The sequence below is a fragment of the Diceros bicornis genome, chromosome 12 (genome assembly GCF_020826845.1).
Source record: "Diceros bicornis minor isolate mBicDic1 chromosome 12, mDicBic1.mat.cur, whole genome shotgun sequence".
Taxonomy (NCBI): domain Eukaryota; kingdom Metazoa; phylum Chordata; class Mammalia; order Perissodactyla; family Rhinocerotidae; genus Diceros; species Diceros bicornis.
The window spans coordinates 41,188,115-41,214,762 of NC_080751.1; the positions used below are offsets into that span (position 1 = coordinate 41,188,115).

General features: G+C 37.4%; 2 protein-coding genes and 1 pseudogene across 8 annotated transcripts in view; all 3 read right to left on the reverse strand.

Moving 5' to 3' along the window:
* DYNC2LI1 (dynein cytoplasmic 2 light intermediate chain 1) overlaps positions 1-15,397 on the reverse strand; it is a 41,615-nt gene extending 26,218 nt beyond the window's left edge. Inside the window, exons 1-3 of the mRNA XM_058551333.1 lie at positions 15,300-15,397; positions 13,284-13,401; positions 1,721-1,755 (exon numbers count right to left, since the gene is read on the reverse strand). Of these exons, the coding sequence (XP_058407316.1) occupies positions 1,721-1,755; positions 13,284-13,401; positions 15,300-15,307 (161 nt within the window). The 5' untranslated portion in view covers positions 15,308-15,397. The remainder of the gene's footprint in view (positions 1-1,720; positions 1,756-13,283; positions 13,402-15,299) is intronic.
* On the reverse strand, positions 6,394-7,057 carry LOC131412250 (isopentenyl-diphosphate Delta-isomerase 1-like; annotated as a pseudogene).
* A 6,230-nt stretch (positions 15,398-21,627) lies between the features above and the next one.
* Positions 21,628-26,648, reverse strand: part of PLEKHH2 (pleckstrin homology, MyTH4 and FERM domain containing H2) — a 106,587-nt gene continuing 101,566 nt past the window's right edge. For all 7 annotated transcript variants that reach the window (XM_058551337.1, XM_058551335.1, XM_058551334.1 and 4 more), the window contains 2 exons: positions 25,023-25,160; positions 21,628-24,001 (listed from right to left, as the gene is read on the reverse strand). In XM_058551337.1, coding sequence (XP_058407320.1) covers positions 23,816-24,001; positions 25,023-25,160 — 324 coding nt within the window. In that variant the 3' untranslated portion in view covers positions 21,628-23,815. The remainder of the gene's footprint in view (positions 24,002-25,022; positions 25,161-26,648) is intronic.

The window sequence follows — 26,648 nt, forward strand, 5'->3', positions numbered from 1 at the left end:
GCTTGGTAAGCAAATTTATGGTATATATATCATCTATCTATTTTTTTATTTTAATTTTTTATTATAGTAAAAACCATGTAACATGAATTTACCATCTTAACCATTTTTAAGTGTACAGCTCAGTAGTGTCAAGTATATTCACACTGTTGTGCAACCAAACTCCACAACTTTTTCATCTTGCAAAACTGAAACTCCATACCCATTAAACAACTCCCTATTTTCCTCTCCCCTCAGCCCTGGAAAACACCATTCTACTTTCTTTTTTAATGAATCTGACTGCTCTAAATACCTCATGTAAGTAGAATCATACAGTATTTATCTTTTTGTGACTGGCTTATTTCATTTAGCGTAATGTCCTCAAGGTTCATCCATGGTGTAGCTGAACACTAATGGTAAGAAACAATTTTTTAATTTGGGCTTTATAGTTTATGTTTATTAACTACTCTGTATATCATCCCTACATATATCTTTTTTGATAGATACATAGAATAATATTTGGTTATATTTCCTGAAAGAGAAATTTTCTTTTATGAAACAAAATGCTGCTTTTAAGACAAAATTTATAAGCTCTGATATTTAACCTACAATTTGCAGAATTGTCTTTTTTCTAAGTAGACTATCAAGGAACTGAAATTAATAATTTTGAGTTCAGTGTAGTATTTCATGCTAAGCTGATGTTGTGGTAGATGACTTGTTTGCAGTACAAAACACATATAGGCTCAAGAGAGCCAGGATTGCTGGGGATGGAAAGATGATGCAGGTGTCACTGTGGATGTTCTTCTAAGAAACAATTTTGTTAGTGAAAGGAATTACACAAAGCTAGGATTCCATTATTTGTATTCTTTAATAATATTTTTTCAAATGAATGATGTTTCTTTAATGTGACCCTGAGACACAATTCCATCTCTTTTGATGTTTCTGGAGAAGTTATAAGAAATAGGCATTGGAATGAAAGGAACAGAGAAATATGTTCCAAAATTGGTTGAAGACTTTCCTTATCAACTTTCTGCAACATCTACCACTCATAATCCTAAATCTTAATCTAATGGCTATATAGAAGGTTAGGAAATATAAAACACAAATGGTAAAATATACAGTTTGAGGACCAACACTGTGCTTCAAAAATGTATCCATGAGCGATTTAAAGATTATAATTAATGTTCAAATAATTGTGGACTAAGTAAAATGAAAATAATTTAAATATCAGAGTAGCATAGCCAAAAAGAAGGTAAGTACTATCATAAGGTAAGTACTATCATAGTTATGTTAATTTCTCCCCCAAATAGGGAATCTAGTATTAATCCTGTATAATTTTTTTTTGCTTGCTGTTTATCTTTAAAGGAGATCTTAAAGGCCATACTATGGATTCACTAAGCATTAAATTATTTTGTTTGGCTTCAAAATTGTTCTTCTTCCATATGTCTTTTTTTTTTTTAACAATTTTATTTATTTATTTTTTCCCCCAAAGCCCCAGTAGATAGTTGTTTGTCATAGCTGCACATCCTTCTAGTTGCTGTATGTGGGACGCGGCCTCAGCATGGCCGGAGAAGTGGTGCCTCGGCGTGTGCCCGGGATCGAACCGGGGCCACCAGCAGCGGAGCGCGCGCACTTAACCGCTAAGCTACGGGGCCGGCCCTTCCATATGTCTTTTAGAATCTAATTTGCCCTATACAACCAGAATAAGCAAAAAACATCGTCTAAAAGTTAACATAACACTTACCTGTCAAGACACCTTAGAATAATAGTAGTCTTTCCCTAGAAATTAAAAAAGAAAGAGTATTGTGTTAATGTCATCCATATGTAAAATTTTATTATTGTTCATAGTTGTGGCCAAAAATAGCTTTTTAATCACTTGAATGATAAATTACCTGGAAACTAGAAATCAGAAACTTTCAGAATTGTTCTTAAGTTTGATAAGTGGAAAAAGTTAACTGTCAACTTTCCATCACAGTGTAACTACACTGCTATTATTATAATTATAAAGTCCTGCAGATGACAAATACTAGCAAATCATACCTCATTTTAGTGGTCAACTTGGCAGCTGTCTTAAATTTTCTCCCTATTCATCAATGCTAATTACTCGTTAAGCTGATGATTAGCGTCTTCTAAAATGTTTTAGTTCCAATTGTTGACGTGGAAATAAAGAAAAACGATAACATACAAATAAAGGACATGTTACAAATATGTTGTAAGTAAGCAATCCATATACTGGGTTAGAATATTTTTTGTTTGTTTTATTCCCAAAGGATGTACATTCTAAGTTTCTTTTTAGGAGTCAGGAAATATAGGTTCTGGCCATCTCTGCCACTAATCATGAAACTTAACTTCATGTCTTAGCTAGGAACTGGCTCAATGGTTTAATCATTGGTTTTTGTTTTTTTTTTTTAATAGTAAAACTCTTTATTTTTTCTTTTAAACAAATGATCTCTTACAAGAAAACAGATAAAAGAGGAGCAGCAGGGGAGGCTCTAATGGAGGAAACCTTTAGGCTCCAAGGAAAATAGTTTGAAAAACCCTGAACTGCCAAAAACACAGAACACTTTACTATATGTTTTTTTACTAAAAAATCTGTACTTTTTTACCAAAAAATATGATCATAAATAAATTACTCCAGATTATATCTGGGATATGATTAAATTGAATGACTTTTTTTGTAATGAGAAATATAAATAATAATTGGAACAGACCAAAAGTGTATATTATTGAAGGATGTTTATTAGCAGGTGTTACATCAAAGTGAAAAACTAGAAATAATCTAAATGTCCCAAAATATGGGATTGGCTAAATTAATTATGACAATCCATATAATGGAATAACATGCAGCTATTAGGACTGATGATGTAGGAATAAACTTACTAACATGGTAAGACATTTATAATAGATTAGTATAACCCTGTTTTCAATTTTAAAACACCTTTTCCAGCTTCTTTGAGATACACAAACACACATACATATACATACTCACAAATAGATATAGACAGAGAGAAACATACACACAAATAAATAGATCCAGAAGGACATCACTATGCTTACAGTGAATGTTTCCAGGTGATGGATTTGCATGTACTTAATTTTTTTAAGAAAATCAGGATGTTCTAATTTTCCTACACTGAACATGTATTGCATGTATTATATTTTAGAAGTTTTAAATAAACGAGAACTACAGTGCCTAAAAATTAATGTATTCTATGTACAAGAAAGTATAGAATCAGAAGTACTGTATTTTAGAATGGAAAGGAATCTTAAGGAATCAAGATAGTATCTAGCCAATTTTCTCAAATTCTCATGGTCCCATAGTGTTGATTTAAATTATTTTTATTATAATTTCATATAAATGTATAGTACTACTTGGTGGCAATCTCAAATAAATATAAACTCAACTCTGGGCATTGAAATCAACTTTTAGATTATCATTAAAATAACGATCTAAATTTTTAAAATTCACTAGTAAATTTTTGCCCTCTGAGAATGCATCCACAGACTCCTGGGTTTCCTAGTTCAAGAAACACTGACCTAGTACAAGTTCATTTAGAGACTATCAAAATGAATCCTATCTTCCCTCTCATTACCTCAGTCACATCAGAAGTCCAGTCTTTTCCTCTGATCCATTATCCCTGGAACTCTAATTCTATAATCCTCTACATATCCCTCTTCATCTGGTAAAATAATCTCCTTTCCTCTAGAATCATTCCACTCTACAGCTCCAGCTCCATGGTTGGCCAACTCCCCACTATCCTCAACCTCTTCTTCAGAACGTTCTCTTCACCTGTTGGCCTTAACTAAAATATGGCTATCTCTGGACCACTTACTCTGCAGTCTTGTTGAAGATAAAGATGGCTATTTATCCTCACCACTCCATTTACTTCAGGACCCTCGTTGCTCCCCAGTGCCACCCTTAAACCATTACTCTACTTCCCTCTTCTTGCAAAAACCTTAAAGGTGTGTACCAGGCTACTGCCATCATGGTTGTCATCCTTTCTGGCTCACAGTCTCCCTTTCCCTCAGGTACTGTCATTAGTCTTGTTAACATCACATGCCTGTGGGCATGGGCAACCCACCTAACACCCTGACCTCTCAGTGCTTTTGCCTCCTCACCGAGACCTTTTCCTTCACTCTACTTCTACCACATGTCACTTCCAAGGTTACATCTTGAATCATTTCACCACTGGAAATTGCAAAATTACTTCTAAAATCACACACGTAAACACATTCTCCAACCACTTCTTCAGGAATCCCCACAGTAATAACTTTTTGGCCTTAGTGAGAGGCCTCAAAAGTCCACTGACCCCCAACAGTTTCTCCTTCTCCATCAGCCCCCTCCTACCTCCACATCTCTCCTTTTACATCTTAGAGTCCATAGTTTATCATTACAATCATCTCTTAAAAATATCATCCCCTTCCTAGGTTTTCTCACTTTGTATTGCACCCACCTAGCAAAAACCAACCCCAGGTAAACTCAATCACCTCCCTGCTTCCTCCATGCTGGCACCCATGCAAGTGAGTGATGAGGGAGAAAAATTATATACACTGTGCAGACCGGTGTCACCTAAATTCTTAATCCCTGTCATCAAAACAGCCGTCAACAACGCCTGCAATCCTGTTACATTTGTCTAATGTGTTCTCTCGCCCATCTGTTGATTACTTCTCTTTCCATATTATTTCTTGCTCTTCAGGCTTTAGACATCACCCTCTCTTAAGGAGGCTTTCCTAGTCTCCCAGCCTCTTGGGCTGAGTTAAGTGCCCTTCCTGTTTTCCATCATAGCATTTTTCTCATGGTATTGTTACTGTTGTTGTACAAGTACTAGCACCTAAGTTCCTTCATAGTACAGTATGTGTCTTTCATTACAGTTTCCTCAGCGTCTAGCAGGATACCTGGCACATAAAAGCTGTTCCATAAATGTCTACTGAATGGATGAATAGAAAGTTGGGAAAGAGAGAGACAAGGGGCCAGCCCCAGGGCGTAGTGATTAAGTTCAGAGCGCTCCACTTCGGCGACCTGGGTTCACAGGTTCGGATCCCCGGCGTGGACCTACACCACTCATCAGCCATGCTGTGGCACTGACCCAAATATAAAGTAAAGGAAGATTGGCACAGATGTTAGCTCAGAGGTAATCTTCCTTAATCTTCCTCAAGCAAAAAAAGAGAAAGATTGGCCACAGATGTTAGCTCAGGGCTAATCTTCCTCAGCCAAAAAAAAAAAAGAGAGAGAGAAGACAGCAAGGCAGTTAGTTTCTTTGGTAAAGGGTGATGACTATCAGCTGAAAAATAGAAGCATTAATTGATTACTTCTCTGTAGTCTTCAAAATAACGCTCTGCATAAAGCACAGAATCAGATATGTTTTAAAGAATAATATCCTCAAAAGTTCTACATATCTCAAGGGAGTTCTCAAATCTTCAAAAGCAAAATTAGTTTTAATTTACATAAATGAAAATAAACAAATAACAGTTTGTATATGCCACATTCCACTATCAAGAAAAACAGGTGGTTTCAAAAAAAAAAAACAAAACATGAACAGGCTGTCACAACAACAAAGTCAAGAACAACTGTTACAGAGACTGACTAGTAGAGGATGCTAGTAGGGGTATTTTGTGCGTGAGCATTTGTATGGTGGAGTCAGTAATCAGTACTAGTATAACCCATCTTAAGAATACAGAAGTAGCTTCTTTACACAGAATACATATACATTTTTAGACAGGTTAAATTAAGTTTATTTGCTCTCTCTCTTTTTTACAATAATCTCTCATAAATGTCTTTTACAAATAGCAGTGCACATTTATGGGGTCTGCGATACAAAATTAAGAAGTTGGTTGTATTTTCCACACAAATGCTGATTGTAAAGTATCAATGATTCAAATGAGAGTTCTAATGGGGAACCAAACTTTAAAAAATCATTTCAGGGGCCGGCCGGCGGCGCAAGTGGTTAAGTGCTCGTGCTCCCCGGCGGTGGCCAGGGTTCGCCGGTTCGCATCCCGGGTGCGCACCGACGCACTGCTTGGCAAGCCATGCTGTGGCGGCGTCCCATATAGAGTGGAGGAAGATGGGCATGGATGTTAGCCCAGGGCCAGTCTTCCTCAGCAAAAAAAAGAGGAGGATTGGCAGATGTTAGCACAGGGCTGATCTCCTCCCAAAAAAAAAAAAAAAGGGCCCAGCCCTATGGCTTAGCAGTCAAGTGCGCGCGCTCCGCTGCTGATGGCCCGGTTCAGCTCCCGGCGCGCACTGACACACCGCTTCTCTGGCCATGCTGAGGCCGAGTCCCACATACAGCAACTAGAAGGATGTGCAACTATGACATACAACTATCTACTGGGGCTTTGGGGGAAGAAATAAATAAATAAAATTAAAAAAAATCATTTCACGTTTCTAAGTAGAGAAATTTTTCAGTACTTTACTAATCATTCCTCTCCACATTCACTTTCTATGTATTTCTCAACAAACTGATTCAAACGATTTAAGTTATCCCAGCATAAAGAGAAGTCTCTGCAATAATTTGAAACCATGGAGTTATCTTAATAACCGCTGGCCGCCTTTTTCAGAAGTTCTAGTTCTTCCTTTGACACATAACAGCTTTTAATCTCATTGGGATCCGGATTCAAAATTATGTTCTTTCTCACAAACAAAATGCAATCAATTTCATGTTCTCCTCAGATACCATCTGACAGCCCTGCAGTGAATTCATGTTAGATACTTAAGTTCTTCTGGAGGGACCCCTTCCATGAGAATTCCTAATTCAGCCTTTAAACGCCTCGGTGCTGCTCATCTAACTCCAATTGCATCATTTTCTCCAAGCTCTCCTGGATTACTTAACAGACGACGACAAGTATTGGTAAAACAATCTGGAAAGGTACTTTTATCATCTGATCTCTGTAGTAGCAGGAGCTTATTTTCAGTGTTGAGTAAGAAGACACTCGATGCAATAATCCCTTCTCAATGTTTTCACTCAGGTGACAATTTTTTTGGTCTCAGCACCAATTTATCATTTTCATGAGTAAGAACACATATCTCTGCCAGGCGTGGAACCTGTTGCTTATCGAGATTGTTGGTATTTCTTTCAAGCATCGTTACATTATTTCCGAGCTGTCCTGTCCTAGAATACTCGGGCTGGCGGTTCCCAGCGCTCCCCCTCCGCCGTGAGAATCCCGCAAGCCCCGCCCCCAGGCCCAACCGCGGCGCCCGCGCTAGAGCGCGCCACATGCCCGCCGGCCAATCGCGCACTGGCCCGCGCCTGACGTCACGGTCGCGCGGTGGCTCCACGCCGGGCGTGCGCGGGGCCTCCCCCCGGGCCGCGGAGCCGCCCCGGACCCCGGCCCCGGCCCCCGGCCGAGGCGCAGGTGGTCGCCGCGCCCTGCCTGCGCCGTTAAGGGGAGGCCCCTCATAGGATATTTTTTGTAGTAGGAATTTACTGGTACCATAAAACTAGTAGTGGTTATTTATTCAGTTATTTAAATCCATGTACGTACCTTATGGCAGTAAGGAGGAAATTGCTCAAGTACTGTATCCAACGGAAAAATCACTCTCCTCACAATAGTAAACTCATGAAATGAAATGTTTATATACTGTAGTTGGGTTAAAATTTTAAAATATAAGTGATTCCTATGATAATTTTATTTAAACAATTAAGTTCAGATTTAAGTGGGCCAATAAGAAAACTTTGGAAAATACATAAATTAAAAATAAAAACAGTGATTAAAATTATACATATTTCTATTTTTTATCTTTGCATTTTCATATAGTTGACATCATATTGTATATAAAATTTCTGTCCTGCTTTCTTCAATTAACATGTTCTTTTCTTTCATCACAACTCTTACGGTTGTATAATATTTCCCCCAATAAATATCATGTTAATGTTGTATATAATATCTCCTGATGATGTGTCTCGGGGTGTGTGGGAGGGTCTTCTGGGACACAGCCGGAGACAGAGGGGTGCCCAGGCTACCTGGACACTGACACTGCCAGTAGCCCCCCTGATGCAGAGGTTAGTTCCTGAAAGCTTCCTATTTGTCAACATGCCCTTACCTGGAAGCATGAAGCACAGAAACAGAATAGTAATACGAACCCCAACTAGAAATGAGCTACACTGCTACATGAATTTCAGCATCTTGGGATCTGCAAACCCTGACCTTTTTCAGAGTCACCAGCAGTTCTGCCTCCCTGGCAGGCACATTGTGAGCCAAGCAAAGCTGCATGAAGATCTGATACATCTGTTCTTGCTCTGTATGGCCACTTTCAAAACCTTTTTGTATCCTTGGCTAAATAAAACAGAAACTTAAAAGTGAGTGGGGAGGGGTCTCTTCCTACCAAATCAGTGGTCCAATGGATATGCTGCCACATTTTTCCCACTAATAAATAACCCTTTGACAAACATCATTGGCATAATTCAATTATTCCTGAAATGATATTCCTAAAAATGAAGTAACTGAATCCAAAATATGAATATTATTAAGATATTGACTTATTGACTTAGATGCTAACTTAGATATTTAAAGGAATCCTGGCTTTTATATTGAAGTAGAAGACCTGAATATTTTCAAATTATGAAATAAAAAATGACAGTTAAAATATTTTTTAAAATTTTGTTTACTAGTATAATTTTTCCTAGATCAATAATAAGTACTTTCTGATCCACACTAAATATGGTATTAACTAAGCACAAAATTAGTTTGCCAACTTCAAATTCATTGGCTCCATGACCATGAATTTGAGTAAAATGTCTAAATATTATTTTTTAAATGTAATTATTCTAACTTTAGATGATAAAAACAAAAGAAATTTTTTATTTCATATGTAACATTTTTTCATCTGGATATTTTTCAGTCACACGTCTCAGTCAGAATGTTTATATGGTAATCGAAATTCTTTCTTTTTTTTTTTTTTCCGCCTGAGGAAGATTAGTCCTGAGCTAACATCTGTGCCAATCTTCCTCTATTTTATAGGTGGGTCACTGCCACAGTATGGCTGATGAGTGGTGTAGGTCCGCGCCTGGGATCTGAACCCATGAACCTGGGCTGCTGATGCAGAGCGCTCTGAACTTAACCACTACACCACGGGGACGGCCCCTCAAAATTATTTCTTAATTAACTTCCTCCTTATAGTGCACAATACTTAAAGTCCTCAAATGATATAATGTGGTATTCTATGTGAAATTAGCTCTCTGTTGATTTGAAGGGTATGCTATACCTGTGCATATGTCAACCCATGGATTTTGGCTGACTCCTAATTTGTGTGAAGATAAATGACATTACTAGAGTCAGAGATGACAAATAGATTTTATCTCAAGTGCCAACACCTTCCTGGAATGCTATGGATGAGATGTCATCTTCAGGCTCAGCAGAAAAGGGTCCCATGATCAATGAGATGTGCGTGAAAGATGTATGCCTCGTATTTGCTATCCCTTAAGGAACCCTGGAAAGCATCTTCTGACAACAAGATCTTACACTATGGAAAACTGGAAAAGGATAAATTCAGAAGTCAAGACAGCTCCTTCACACTTTTCTTCTACATAGAGGTTGAAGTTTGGGGTGAGAAAGTAAGCTCTGAGAAGTGAAAGGCTAATCTATGACAAAGTTTTCTGGTCCATATCCTAAGAATACTGGAATGATTATCCCTTGTTAAGAGAGGAAACATATGTCAAGAAGATCAGAAGACCACCATGCCTAGAGACTAGGCAATCTAAATGAGAGTGGAGAGAATGAGAGAAAAACTCTCATTGAGATTCATTCATTGAGAAAAACTGAGATGTCATTAGGTATGACATTAAGAAAAATTTTAAAAGATAGTAATGGAAGAAGGTCCAAGTAATTCACAGGAAAAAACAGCTGAGACAAGGCCTGGGAAGAATATTTAGAGCCACAAATGCAAAACAGTGCAGGTAATAATTAGTGCAGTATTATCACAGGGAAGCAAAATGACCTCATATATATTACCAAAACTTGTGGCATGAGACTTATGAGTGCAATGTACTGATGTAAAGGAATAAAAAGAGACAGAAGGGGAGAGAAAATGCAGCACTCTTTGTGTATTTATATGGAAACTTACAAATGCATGAAGGAATGAATTTGGATGAAAATTAAACAGGGCAGAACAGATGTAATATTGTGACAGTATACTAGAGACTGTTGCCTAACCATATGAAATGAATTATCCATATGATATCTCATGATACACATCACAAGAGGAATACAGGCAAAGTGAAGGGGACATCAACTATCAAGAAAGCACCTAAATCAGTTTGAATTGAGTTTTCTGTCACTCTCAAAGGAAATAATCCAGAGATACAGAAACTAAGATCAGAGAGAAGTTAAGTGACTCATTCCAACCTAGACTTCTATACCCAAATAAACTTTCCATCCAGAATGAGCATAAAATAAAGGCATTTTTAGACATGCAGGGTCTCAAAAATTTTATTTCCCGTGTATACTTTCCCAGGAAACTACAAAAGAATGTGCTCCACCAAGATAAGTGAGTAAACCAAAAAAAAGGAAGACACAAAATCCAAGAAACTGAAGCTCTAACCCAAGAAAGAGGCTAAGGAAATTCCCAAGATGTTGGGAAAGGATGGTAGCTATGTACCGCCCCCGAGAACAACAGTACAGACAAGCACAGAGGGTTAAAAGATGAGAGGACTCTGGCTGGACAGAGGAACTTTCAGATGATTTGATACAAGTGACTACATGAAAAATTATATTGAACGTCTGTTGGGGATTGTGGAAAGAATTAGCAATAGGTATCTGAGGAGCCAGCTTCAGGAACGGTCCCAAATGATCCCCACCACCTGGTATTCACACTCATGTGTAGTCCCTCATACACTGTACCATACTACCGGTCTTTGTGACCAATAGTGTACGGCAGAAGTGATGGCATGTCACTTCCAAGATTAGGTTATAAAAAACTGCAGCTTCTGTCTTGGGTGTCCTCACTCTTTGGGATCTCTCACTCTGGGGGAAGCGAGCTGCCATGTTGTAAGCAGCCCTATGGAGAGGCCTACATGGTGAAGAACTGAGCACTCTTGCCAGCAACCATGTCAGTGAACTTGGAAACTGATTCTCCAGTTTAGCTGAGCTGTGAGATGACTTGAATCCCAGCTGACATCTTGACTACAACTTCATGAAAGACCCTGAGCCAGAACCACTCATCTAAGCTGCTCTCAGATTCCTGACCCTCAGAAACTAGGTGAGATAATGTTTGTTGTTTTAAAAGCTGCTAATTTTTAGGGTAATTTATTATGTAGAAATAGATAAGTAATGCATATAAAAACTAAGGTATATATAAAAACTAAGCAAATAAAAAACAAGGCAGTTTTAAATTTTAGGAAAAAGTATTTAAGAAGGGAAAAGTAATCCACCTGGCTCAGCAGCAAACAAGGTTTAGATATAATAAATTAACACGGAATATTGAGTTATCCCAAAATTATAATAATAATTACTATGTTGCAGACTAGGGCTGGAAGTGAGAATTTAAAAAAGATAAAGAACTAAATACTCTTCCACCATTATCAGGAATTCAACAGATAATGTCTAACATTGAAAGTCAGGAAATAGCCCATAAGCTATTTCAGAAATAAAGGGGTAAATTATAGAAGAAACGGTAAAACAGATGAAAGTGGTTGCTTTGAGGAGACATCCTGAACCATGTAGAGAAATATGTTATTTTGCATACCTTTGATGATCTTTGAGTTTTTAAACCACATACATGAATTATTCTTTTAAAAAGTAATTAAAAATAAAAATAGAAACAGATTGTAACAAAGGGCCCCATCTAATAAAATTAAGGACAAAACAACAGCATAAATGAAAAAGACTGTTACAGATCTCACGCTCAACCTTAGTGACTGGGGTTATATGATTACTGAAATTTTTCTATACAATAACAGGAGCACAGCATCTGGAAAAAGAGAAGCTGGCAGATCTGCTCTAGTCCACTGTAGTTAAGCAAAACCTCAAAAATTCTGTTCCATCCTGAGAATTACACATTAGAAGAATTCCAGTTGAGGGGCTGGCCCGGTGGCCTAGTGGTTAAGTTCGCACCATCTGCTTCGGCAGCCCGGGGTTCACAGGTTCGAATCCCAGGCACAGACCTATGCACCACTCATCAAGCCATGCTGTGGCGGTGTCCCATATACAAAATAGAGGAAGACGGGCACAGATGTTGTTAGCTCAGGGCCAATCTTCCTTAGCAAAAAGAAGAAGATTGGCAACGAATGTTAGCTCATGGCCAATCCCTCTCACCAAAAAAAAAAAAAAAGAAGAAGAAGAATTCCAGTTAAGAGTTACTGAGATCATGACAGAGAATCCATGACTGACACAGAGTCTATGACACAGAAGGCATGACTGAAAGAAAGATGTTAAAGCTGAAACAGAAAGACTCAGGGAGACAAGGTGGTTGCCATTAACTATGTGAAGGGCAATTTTAAAATATCTGAAGATTTAACAAGTAGAAGAGGAATTAGATTTATTCCTATACTTTTACAGGTCAGTATTAGGACAAAGGGGTGGAAGTTACAATGAAACAGACTGAGGTTTTCTAGTTAACTAGGATTTTCAAGTGACAAAAATTGAAATACGCTGTCTTGTGGAAGTGAACTCCTCCACTGCTGGAGATATTCAAACCTAGACAGTACAACCACTGTTTGCAGTGGCTCTTAACCTTTTTGGGAGGTGCTGGAACCCTGGGAGAATCTAATTTCCCATAAAAATGCACCAATGCACAATCAGACACAATTCTGCAAACATTTCTAGGGAGTTCACTGACTCCGGGAAGTACCTCCATGAACCCCAAGGTAAGAATCCCTATCGTAGAAGACTGGAGTATCTCCAATGTTCCTTCAGTTTCTGTGACTCTAGTTAAGATAAGTGAAGGTTAAATGTATCATGCCATATATGGTTCATGTTTTTATTATCTATGTGCTTGTTTCAGTTGTACAAGTAAATGTGACCATCAGATTAGCATTTGTGGTACCTTTGTGCAAACTGAGAAAAGATGATTTCTTTGGGCAGTCTAATTAGAAACAACTGCCCCTTCCTCTGGGCTGCTGTGGCCCACATCAGGGCACATCACTTGACAAGAGGCACTCAGGCTGGATATTAGTCTCCACTCACCCATGAGCAGGGCACCTCATACAGGGCACAACCAGCTCCAATGTAACCAGCAGGCAGGAGAAGGGTCATCTAATTAAAGCACTGAAGTATCTAAATTTTTATCAAAGTATTAAAATAAATTTTACCACTGGGTTGTTAAATCATCACAATACTTGGAAAAAAAAAAAAAAGGAGGAAAAATGCATTACCCCACTTTTACTGCCAATGAAGAAAACAGATTTTTCTCCAATTTCAACTCCATCCCCTTCACTTCCATTACTGCCTCGTTTTTCCACTTCAGCTTTTGCAATTTCCCAGAGAGTTTCACTATAGGAGAGGTAGAAAAACAAAATTGAGGGAAACAAAAAGAATCCTTTCAAATATTTATTTCAAGCTCAGAGAAATTTTATTTCAGTCAAATTTATAAAACAAATCAACATTTTCTGGGGGACAATAAGCTGGTAAAACTGAGGATGAGTCATTTTCTTTGTACTGCTTCATAGAAGAAAGCTGAAAATGATAAGCAGAGCCTTTATCACCAGGATTTGAGGTTGTCTTATTTTGGGGCTTCCAGGCAAGGTTGAAAGCTGTGTGTGTTAGCTTCTCAGACACACATCAGTGTACAATGACTTTTGGAAATTTACAACTTGAAAACCACCAACATCTGAGAAAATGAGGAAGGTGTAAAACCACTGTACCAAATAATCTTGCTTCCTGAAATACTGCTTTTTTGTGTTTTGTTTTTTAAATTATATTTTTGGCTCAAGATTCCCTTTTTCAAGATATAAAATATAAAGAAGGAAAAAAATCACATTTTGAAAATCATTCTTTCACTCATCTCTCTACATACATATAAAATTTTACACAGATTATATCATTTTTTAAATTAAAGCCTAAATGAAAAATAGAGAATTGAACTAAAAAAATACAGGCAAGATCTGATGTGTTGTAAGCCTGAATCTGCTACTTTCTACGTATGCCAACTTGTGCAAATTACCGAACTTCTCTGGATCCTTCATTCTTTTATTAATTCAACAAATATTTACTGAGCACCTAATGTATGCAAGCTTCTATGCTAGTCCCCAGGCTCACTTCTGTTTGTTCATCTCTAAAATGCCAATAAAGAAGGATACCAACCTTATAGGATTGTCATGATTGATTGTTAAAATGTGATAATTCATTTAGTTCTGGACTTGACCTATATATAATTACCTAAAATGATTGAGCACTTATAATAATTATTATTCAAGAACCAAGGATGAAGAAAGGGCCAATATAGGTGTCCCTAAATGTTTGCACTAAAATTCATACATTTATTTCACAGGTGACCACCCAGGAACTCAGTCCAGGACTATCTGCTCTTCATTTACACACCATTCTTTCAAAATGTGATTATCTGCTTTCCAAGTTCCCAGCAGAGAGGAGAGAAGGAGGTGCTGCAACCAGTCATGTCACTGGTGGAAATTTATAACTATAACCATAACTTTCTAACTGTAACCAATTATACCATGATGGGAAGGAAGCTGATAATTTTTCACACTAAGATTCATAAACGCAACAGAGATAACACCACTGATTCACAAGGTGAGAAAAATAGATTTATCCCGCTCTGTGATGGACTCCAGAACCCCTCTCTCCCCGACGCCCTTATAAGTTGTTCAGAGAAGGTTTAGGTGTGATCTTGAGAAAAGGTAATGAAAATTGACATCATAGAAAAATAAAATGTATTTTACAGATCATCACCTCCCTCCCTTTTAAACGTGATCTTACACTTTTCACAGAGGTTTGCAAGTTTCCCCTCATTTATTGTCGTGATCCCCTGCACCAGGAGGGGAGATCCTTGAGGAGGTGGCTTTGTGGTCTAGTTCACCGCCTGAACTCCTGCTCCTAGAACATTCCCTGGCCCGCAAGAAACTTATTGAATAAATGAATGGTTGGAGTTGAATCATCTTTCAAAATCTCTGACATTTCTACCTAGGGAAGTTTTCTACCTGCTTGCGACAGAATCCACAAGCTTAAGGATAGTTCCTACGACTCTCTGACCATCCAGATAGCGGCTGCAAGCAGAAGAGACCCACAATTTTCTTCCACCAGCAGGTCCCGCGTGGGGTCCTCTCCCTAAAAACACCCCCAGAGGCCTTTCCCGCCCCTGCCCCTTCCAGGAGGGTGGGAAAGAGGGGAGGCTATCGAGGGGAAGCCGGGCGCAAGCAACACTGCGGGAATACCTGGGCATCGTGGTTCGGCCGCCCCACTGTCGTGGGCTCAGCGTACCGCCTCGTTTAGAAACAGAAGGACCGCGAGCTGCGAGATGGGCCTGGGAGTGCAGGCTCTTGGGTTGCCATGGGAACGACGTCGCGGGCCGCGTTGCGTGCGGAAGAGGGGCATCATGGGAAATGTAGTTCTCAGCGTTCCTTTTCAAGTCGCGTTCGGCCTCATCTCCTAGGGCAGTGAGAGAACGACGTTACACGTGGTAACAAACCTCGGACCTAAAACCTCTGGGTTGGAAGTGTTCTTTTATTAAAAAAATATTTTACTGAGTACCGACTATATGCCAGAAATCTCTGCTCTCTGTCTTCAGTTACTTTTCTCTCCCCAAGAGCAATGATTTGGGAATGGAGGGTGAAACAATCTCCTGAGCTGTTTTCTAGTGATTTACTAGAGGCAAAGAGTATTTATGATTTTAGTGTTTTCCAACTTTCTGCTTGTTTAGTTGTTCTAGGTTTTATGCAATAACACATCATTTATTAATAAGTTAAAGCAAATGCATCTCCACAATAATTCATTTACTTTATCTCCAAATCAATAACATTGAGTTGTTACTATATGCAAGAGTCTGTGCTACACAGAGTAAGGAATGAAGAGATGAGTAAGACAAGATCCCTACCCTTGAAAAAGACATACACAACTAGTTACAATAGCCCAAAGGAAGCCAGTGATATAAGTTATCGCGAGATACAAAAAATTACCTGAGAACAAGTTGACTAATTATGCCTAAAGGAGTTGATGAAGCATTCATGGCAGTGACAGTGCTTGATCTGCTTCAAATGCTGAGTAGATCCATCCTTTCTAGCCTAAGATGTCCTGAATATTTGAAGAAGATACTCTCCCTCCACCCTTCTGCCATTTGGCTTTGTTTCTATGATGTAAAATGTTCAAGAACATGGGCTTTAGAGTAAAGATAGACTTAGATTTAAGTCCTGACAGCCACACTGGCTAAGTTGCCACATTGCCACAATGGGTAAATTACTCAATTTCTCTGATCTTTATTTTCTGATTCCATAAAGCAGGGGAAAATTATGAGTTTTAAATGAGATAAATATATGTAAAACATAACTTTTGTGTGTCTGACACATTATAAGTGCTTAACGCTTGTTACTATCATGTCATAAGCTGCTGATCAGCAACTTGGAACAAAGAAACACAAGGGTCACATTCCTGGAAAGAAAACAGATGTTGTTTGTTGGTTTTTGTTTTTTAAAGGCATTCATTTCAGATAAAATCTTTGGGGACAAAATCCTCCCAACACCTAGGTGCATTTTGGCGACATTTAGAAGACTGCAGTTTCACATAGGAAGGGATGTAATGGGAGTGGAGTTCAGTGGAGAAAGGATGATTGCAAGCGAGGTTGATACATCTGTCATTGAATCAGCATCTTTATGCTGGGGCTAGCCAGCCTATAAGCTCACAAACTGATGTGGGACAGATTGTAATGAAGCTTAATGATTTGGGTTCTGGAACTTTGGAATCCCTTTGCTTATTAGTTAGGAAGCCCTGTTGATATGAATAATAATAATGGCAGCTAACATTTTACCAAGTGCTTGCTATGTACTGGGCACAGTACTATCATTTTAAAGGTATACTTGTTTGGATAACTGGGATAGGTGGTTGAAGGAGGGAGCCTGGTAACAAGGAAGGTGAAAGTTGTCTGACTGGGCCTTGATCACCAACATTGATTCAGGGGTGATTCAGTTGATTTGATTGATCAGCTGAGTTTCCTTTTCTACCCTGATGCCTCCTGAGGCTTCATACTTGGACAAAGAACGTGACCTTCCTTGTAGATGAAAATTTTCACAAGGTAAGAATTTATAGAAATGTGAGCATCTCTACTGGATCACCCCAAGGAGACTCAAAGATTTCAGTGGTGGTGATGGAGGAGGAGACAATTTAATGCTGCTTGCTGGATAGAATAAACAACAGTGCAGAAGAAAAAAGAAGTGTGCAGGGTGCATTTGGGGAACGGTGAGTAGTCTGACGTGGAAGCATGTTAGTAGGGTTAAGGGTTAAGGTGGGAGAGCAAAGTGGGCAGGTAGATTGGGTTACAGTGAAGGATCTTGCAGTCTAGATTTTACTGTGTTTGTTATGAGAAATCAAACAAGATTTTAAAATAGGAATGATCCATGAATAGACCTGAGTTTCAGTGAGATAATTTTTTGCAGCTGTGTGAAAGATGTTTTGGAGTCTGGAAGTCCATATGGAGGCTATTAACAACAGCCCAGGAAAGTAATGGAGTTTTTACATTTTTTCCCTTGTTTTCAAAGTTATATCATCTTATTGTAGAAAAGAAATAGTATACAGAAAAAATGAAAAAGATAATAAGCACACCCCAGAATTAATAACTATTAAACATTTTGGTGTATTTCATTCTAATCTTTTTTCTAGTGGAGTTGAGATTTTACTGTAAAGTTAATTAATATTCTGATTTTAACATGTATTTCCCCATATCAATTTTTTTAAACCCATCATAAACATTACTTTGATAGTTGCATAATATTCCACTATATAGATTTTTTTTCATAATTTACTTAAGTATTCTCCTAATATTGAGTGTTTCAGGTGGTTCGGAGTAAGCATCTAACATGAGTTGGGCTAATCAGAGCCCTTCTCTGGGATTTTTCAAACTAGAATTGGGAAAATCAAGTCATTCCTCCCTTGGAGCAAATTGGCATCTTTTCTGTTAAATGAAGAAGCTATTTTGTAGTTGGAGAACATGAAGCATATACACAGCAATATGAAGAGAAAGTACTGGCACATATCTCATGGTTCCAGTTGTTCCTGAGGCTCATTTGTGTCCTCACCTTTCTTGTGGCTTGGTTGTTCAGCTCTTTTTTTGATTATGTGAGAGATCCTTGTAATAAATTTTCTCTTTTTTGTCTAAGTTAGTTCAAGTTGAATTTTGGCATTTACAACAAAAAGAGTACTGTCTGATATAGTTACTAGGCAGTAGAAAGTGAGGGCTTGGGGAAAGTGAGAAAAGTCAATGTTTCCCTCTTGGGTGACTGATGAGTTGGTGATCCTATTAGCCAATTGTTGGGGCACAGAGTAGGAGAACCAGGTTTAGAGGACATTGTGAGTCTGAGATACCAACCAGACAGTTGGACCATTTGGAGTCCACTGGACTTGGCAGTTAGGAGGTCAATGATAACTTATATAAAAAAGTTTCAGTAGAACAGTGGCAGCATAACATCAGTGTTGATGATCCTCGCCACATCCCAGGGGAAAAAAAATCTTATAATCTGTGCATAATCCAAAAGCTAAGAGCTCTCTTCAAGCCTTTCTAAGGTTACTCATTTTCTATAGACTTTTCTTTCATAAAAGGCAACTCTTACTGGAGTTAGATAGGCCGATAGTATTTTCCAGAAATTCAAGAAGTTAATAACTTCTCAGCCATCTCCTCTGGTACCACTCAACATTCAGTTCCTAGGAACTCTTGCTGGGGATTCCTTAGACCCACATAGTGAGAGAGGGAATTAGCCTTCTCTAGCCACTGCCACTGTTAAAGAAGAGTCATCTGATTTCTTTTTTTTCCGGTAAAAAACACGTAACACTAAAGTTACCACCTTAACCATTTTTAAGTGTACAGGTCAGAAGTATTAAGTACAGTCATGCGCCACATAACAACGTTTCGGTCAACAAAGGACTGCCTATACGATGGTGGTCCCATAAGATTAGTACCATATAGCCTAGGTGTGTAGTAGGTCATACCATTCAGGTTTGTGTAAGTACACTCTATGATGTTTACACAATGATGAAATCACCTAACAACGCATTTCCAGTAATGTATGCCTGTCATTAAGCAACGCATGACTGTATATTCACATTGCTGTGCAACAGATCTCTAGAAATTTTCATCTTGCAACATGGAAACTCTATATCTATTAAACACTAATGTTCCCTCCCACCTCCCTCAGCCCTTGGTAATCATCTTCCTACTTTCTGTTTCTATGATTTTGGCTATTTTAAATATTTCATATGAATGAAATCATACAGTATTTGTTCTTTTGTTACTGACTTACTTTGCTTAGCATGATGTCCTTGAGGTTCATCCATGTTGTAGCATGTATCAAGATTTCCTTTTCTTTTTTTCACTTGTTTAACGATGAAATTTTATTTTTTTTTATCATGCATTAATAGGATTTCTTTCTTTTTTAGGCTGCATAATATTCCATTGTACAAATATGTCACATTTTCTTTATTCATTTATCTCTTGATGGACATGTGGATTGCTTCCACTTCCTGGCTATTGTGAATAATGCTGCGATGAAGATGAGTGTGTAAATATCTCTTTGAGATCCTGCTGAGTGCTTTTGGATATATACCCAGAAGTGGGATTGCTGGATCACGTTGTAATTCTATTTTTAATTTTCTGTGGAACCTCCATACTGTTTTCCATAATGGCTGCATCCTTTACATTCCCATCAACAGTGCACAGGGGTTCCAACTTCTCTGCATCCTCACCAACACTTATTTTCTGTTCTTTTGATTGTGGCCATCCTGGTGGGTGTGAGGTGATGTCTCATTGTGGTTTTGATTTGCATTTCCCAATGACTAGTGATGTTAAGCATCTTTGCCTATGCTTATTGGCCATTTGTATATTCTCTTTAGAGAAACCTATTCAAGTCCCTTGCCCATTTTTAAACCAGATTATTTGTTTTTTTTGTTGTTGAGTTTTAGAAGTCCCTTATCTATTCTGGATATTAGCCCCTTATCAGATATATGACTTGCAATTATTTTCTTCCATTGTGCACGTTGCTTTTTCTCTCTGTTGACTGTTTCTTTTTACGTGCAGAAGTTTTTTAAGGTTGGTGTAGTCCCATTTGTCTATTTTGTATTTTGTTGCCTGTGCTTTTGAAGAGTCATCTGATTTTAATATAGCCATCAATGTAACCTAGCAACATCTTCAGAAAGGGATGCCACTCCCCATCCCCCCACCCCAGTTGGTTAGAAGATTATGTTAGCCAAGTGCTACTAGGAAGGGTACTCTGTATTCAAGCGCTGTGGCGAACATTTGTGTCTTGTTTTGGAGTTATTTGCTAATAGATGCTGCCTTAGTAAAAGTTTTTGTTCTTGTCTATTACTGGACCCAAAAATTCTTATGAAACACACAGTGAGGATTTTTGGATTGATGTTGATTATAAATTTACCTCCAAAATCATAGTGACTAGGTTCAATTTAAATAAAATTAAGTTCAACAGTTAAAACTACAGTAAAGAGCAGGTGAGTGTCTCGTCTCCTCACCCCAGCCTCTGCCCAGGCCCATCCAGCTCTTCGTAGTATGACTGACCTTCCCACTGAAATGCCCAGAAAACCTGAGTCTTGGTCCCACTGAAAAATGGACAAATCTTACTTCACCCTAAATAGCTATGTGTGGACTTTATGTTAATTTGGAGTTTAAAGTTACTCCTGTAGCAGTAAAATCCCTTTCTTCTTTTAGAGAAAAGAGAAGAGGGGGAAAATGTGAGAGGAGATGCAATTTCTGCTTGAAGCAGTTATCAGAGAAGTTTCTCCATCCTGTTATTTCTGCTCCTCGCTTCTTCTTTCTCAGTCCCCATATTCCAGGAGCGCTTGCTCCGCAGGAATCAGCCCAGAGACTCTGCATTGAGAGAGTTCAAATTCCATGGCAGCTGGGGGGTGGATGGATGGATGAAATGTGTTCTTAGCATCCCAGGAACACTTAAAGCCTTTTTCCAGAGAAATACTGTTTATGCGTGGTGGTTACTTCTTCAGGATTATACTTTAGTACAATTATGGGTTAAATGTATTGTTCTAGAAACCTGACCACCATGTATTTCTATGGGAAAAAATGTCCAAACAACCAATTAACAAACACACTTTTAGAGCAAAGACTCTCTATAAGTTGTGACTAGCTATTTTTTGTAAATTGAGAGTTAAATTCATTCCCAAGCTATGGCAGTATTTGACTTGAAGGACACACACACACAAAAATTCAGAACGTTTAATATAAATTTTTAGAACACAGTCCATTCAACTCACCTATATGAAATAAGCTCCACTAAAGAGCTTATTATGAAATCATGGGAGAACCCCATGATTTATATGTATTGTATATGTGTCAATATGCACACATGTATATTAAAACTACCATTTGCCAAAACAGCTTCCTTTTATACAGATAAAACAAAGTAACACTGAAGACAAAACATGAATGCAAGAGAAGGAGGTAATAACTACCATTTTCACTAGTAGTACACCTCAGCTTTGACAATGAAAACATTAGGTATTTCTTGAAGATTATTCAAAAGATAATGCTCAAAATGGGTTTTGTAAATCATTTATTATGATTGAAAGGGAAGAAAATGATAGGAGACAAATATTACAATTAAACATGTAACATTATTCTCTTGTAACCAATCATAATAACATACTTTGAATTTTTTAAATGGCTATATAAGTAATTTCCCAGAAAATAAAATTTTCACATCATCAGTTACAGAAAATTGATTTCTTTCCATCAAAATATTTTATCTCTGCTCTATCAAAAATAAATGCAAGTCTAGGGTACTACCGTTTAAGCTAAGCCTTCACTACTCGTTTAAATTAGAGGATTTCGGGGTGGCTTACCAGATAGTGAACTAACTATTGCTTGATAATAAAGTCCTCACACATAGGTAACAGCTCTGCCAAGCCTCTGGCTCACCAACTAATGATTATTAAATGGTTTTCTGGGAACTTAGAAACTCTACTGTATCCCAGCCAAAAGGCTCCTGAGAGTCATCCCAAACTGGTAACCAGTTTATTCTCAAAAACTAATTTGCTTACACAGTGAGTGGTTGTGGCTCAAGAGATTTAGGGGAAATAGTCAATGGAAATCTATTTCTATGGGGTTTTTGACCTTTTTGTCATTACCAGTAAAGCAAAACCTTACTTGAGCAGTGTATTTCTTGGCTCTGCCCTTTCTAAGGATGCTAATATGTGATAGAACATTTTTAAAAAGCTTAGTGTGAGAACAGTGCATTGCCATAAGGAGAAAGCAGCAAAGAAGAAACCATGAAGGCTCTGCCAACAAATTAATTCAGCAGCTAACGTTTTTTTTAATTTTCAAATTGGTTAAAAAAATACCACACACAAAGTGATAAATATATGTCCAAAAAATAAATATTCTACACATAATTCTATATTCACAATATTCTACACAAATATTCCACACATAAATAAAATTAAGTATACTCATGATTACTATTGCAATTAAACATTTTTATAATATAATTTTCATGTCTTATCACAGTTTCATTTTTATCATGAATACTAATTACTTTTTTTTTGACACACTCTGGAATGTACTGACCACTTATGTAACCTAGTAAAGTAATACATTTCTAGACTCTTTCAACTAAAATTTTACCTCCTTTGACAGAAGACTTATTTTCTCTTTTCTTTTAAAAAATATTTCTGGAAATTTAAGTTCAAACTATAGTTAAAAAGGACTGTATGAGAGCAAAGCTTTAAGAATTGTCTTTGTTTTCAAAAATATTATTATTTAACAAAACAAGGTCAAGATGACCCAGCACCAAATGCAGTGAAATGTGGGCAATATTCCAGTGAACTCCGGCTATACTGACAGCCAAGGAATGTTAGGAATCACTGTCTCCTTTTAAATTTTACACTCCAGTGATCTGAAAAGGTGACAAGGTATACTTTCTACCACCACATGGGAGGTTCTGGTTACCTAACTCCCACTTTCTCTCATAATGATTCACAGGGCCAGAAGATTTACTGCATTTGCTCTAAAAATTTACCCCTGAACAGCTGTTTCTTATATTGCATACTCTACTTCTTTCCAAACACCATATCATTAATTAAAAGCACATTTAATATAGTACTTAATGTTTTGGCAGTGACCATTTCCAAATAATCAACTGGTTTGCCAAATGAGTTTGGAATCTCCCTTTCTAAAGATTGTCAGATTATTTATTTTAAAAAAAAGGCAGTATTGCATGATGTGTCTGATGGCAAGGGAGAAGGGAGATGGAAAAAATGACAAATTCTAACCCATTTAATCTAAGAGAAAATTTGTGTGGGCAAATTTTGTGTTTCTGTTTTATTAGTAGTATTCATCTGAATATTTAAGAATCAAAGAGAGTAACTCCCATTATTTTTTTTATTTTTATTTTTTTAATTTTTATTTCTTTATTTTTTCCCCCAAAGCCCCAGTAGATAGTTGTATGTCATAGCTACACATCCTTCTAGTTGCTGTATGTGGGACGCGGCCTCAGCATGGCCAGAGAAGCAGTGCGTCGGTGCGTGCCCGGGATCCGAACCCGGGCCACCAGCAGCGGAGCGCACGCACCTAACCGCTAGGCCACGGGGCCGGCCCTCCCATTATTTTTAAAGTTTGGAATACTAGTGCCTGGGTGCCATGCTGCCAGGATGTAAATGAACTCATTTGCAGCTGATGCAACCACTGCTTCAAGGGCAGGGAGTGAATGTTCAGGCTCCTGAGCTTTCAGAGTAAAGTGGGGCCTTTGGTAGGTCTGCCGCTTGACAGAAGGGGCTGGCTTCCCACTGCCCTGGCTTGGGGTCCCCGGGTCCGAGCTGAGAGCAGCGCTGGAGCAGAGAGGTGGTGAAAGGCTGCCTTTTGCTGATGGAAGTTGTTTATGTAACTGGCGATCAAAAGAGTGATTTCAAGAATCTAAAACAAGAAAAACAGAATTGTTATGTTCCTGAGAAGTTCTCATTCCTCCCAAAAGGGAGTAAAGGGATGGCCATAGGTGGTCTCCATCTGCAAGTGTCCAAGCTACCAGAATTCCCTTCTCTCCAGGTCAAACAATGAAGTACTTACATGTTCAGCACCATCAAGGCACTGACATATTTTCCCATTACTTAAACGAAGAGAAAGAGTGGATCTTAAAAAACAATCAATTTAGTGGCAATATTAGAAAATGTGACAGTGAGTAGTACAACTCTATCAATTATCTTAAAGTCCTATTTGGGAATAGATGAATTAAGAAATTTAGTGTATAATATCAACTCTTTAAATAAAATAAATACTGAGTGTGCCTCGATCTTCTGCACTTACTGGCTGTCTTCACCTAAGTATTGATTTAATTAAGAAAGATATCTACCATTTTTTTAAAAAGCTTCAGATTCTAAAAAAGTAGTCTCTTTTATTTAACAAATTTAAGGTAGTTAAAGCTTTAGGAAAATCAATTTCTCATTCTTTTTACTAAAATTGGAATTACATGTTAAAATGTAGCCCTTTTATTTATTGCTTTTACTTACAGACATTAAAACTACATAGTTTGCTAAAAATAGTAAAGGAACAAGTACATCTTTTCTAGAACCTCACACTTCCCACTTGTGAGTCCATAAAGTGAATTACCCCAAGTAAATAAGACAATGAATATAAAGTACCTGATAACAACTTACATCAAGACCACTTATTTTGAACCTTCTGTATACCAGGCACTGGGCTAAGGCACTTTACAATTCCTACATTTAATTCTTAAGCCAAAAAAAAGTAGGTAGCATCATACCATTTTTTAAATGAAGAAACCAAGGCTTAGCAAGATGAGGTAAGCCAGGATTTGGACCTAGGACTGTTTGATTATAAGTAAAGTCTGTTTTCCCATCTGGAACTTAGTTTTTGCACAATAATGTTTTAGGATGAAAAAAACTAGTGTAAAGAAGTCGGTGGAAAGCCTTCTACTCACCTTGGGTTTTGCCATGGCAAAAAGTAATTTCTCTGTTGGTTTGTCCTTTGAGTGTGTGTTGTTAATGACTATCATAAAATCATCTTGATGACCTCCAAAGGTCATTAGACTCTTGTACACATAGCTGACTATTAACCTCTTCAAAGAGAAGAAAAAGTAAATATGTTATATGCTTTTTACTTTCAAAGAAAGATGAGAAATGATTAATAACATATCTCCAATAGAATGTTGATATTAATTATGCATAATATAAAAATTATTTTCTAAAACAAATCTATTATGATCCAAAATAGATAGTAGTGTACTAATCTCATTTGGGCATAATTTACCTTTATAATTAGAATACATTTTGATTCTGAAATTAATAACTCACTGCAAAAAAAGTAGAAAATACAAGAAGAATATAAAAAGCACCTATATTAGCATCCAGTGGAAGATCACTGTTAATATTTTTGCATATGTCATTTAAGAGACCTCTCTCTCTCTATATATATTAGGTTGAACCACATGAAACATACTTTTTAAGGTAAATAATGGTCAAATATTGGCAAAACCTTATGGTTTACCCTAATATATAGATTTTAATATATATAAACAGAAACAGTATCATACATATTGTTTAGCATTCTGCTTCTTTTTTAACTTAACATATTATGAACATCTTCTCATAACAACAAATATACTTGTATAACATCATTTTAAATGATTTTATAGAAAATCCTTTATTTAACCCATCTCCTGTTGCAGGATATTTAAATAATTTTTTATTTGTTACTTTCTTAAGCAATACTTCAATGCATATTTTTGGACGTATTTCATAATACGCATACCTAATTATTTCTTTAGTTATAAATCTCAATAACAGGAATTTCTACCTCAAAAAAGTAAGGACAATTTTGAGACTATTTCCAAACTCTCCTCCAGAAAGGTTATACCCATTTACATTCCCAGCACTCCAGTCTTACTAACAGTGGATATCATCATTCTTTTAAATCTGTGCCAACCTGACTGGTGAAAAGTAGAATCTCACTGTTTGAAATTGAATTTATTTGATTACTAGTGAGATTAACATTTTAAAATACATTTATTGAACATTTGTATTTCTTCTGTGAATTGCCTTGGCCCATTTGTCTACTGGTGTGTTCATCATTTCCTTATTGTTTTATAAGACATCCATATTTATAGAGGATACAGATCCTTTGTCATATATGCAGCAAATGTTTTTTCCCAATGTGTTGTTAGAATAATTTTTCACGTATAATTCAAAGATGTACAGCATAAAAATAAAGGAATCTGCATATCTAATGATTAGCTTGTGACTTTGAGCAGACCATTCCAGCACTGAGTGCCTCAAGAGCTGTAGCCCATTAGTTGTCTAACTCCCTGGCCTGTATGTCCATCTCCTAGGGAACTGGTTTACTTACTTAGCTAAGGTAACTCAATTCTGGTGTACAATTTTTTGTTGACTTTAAGTCACTGATTTTATAATCTATGTTCAAGTTATCCATTCAAGACTCTAAAAGGCATTCAGGAAATATAAACTCCTTCAAAAAAGTTTTTTAGCAATTATAAGGAGAAACAGTTTCTATAACACTAAAGGATAGTTTGGTTTCCAAGAAATTCTCA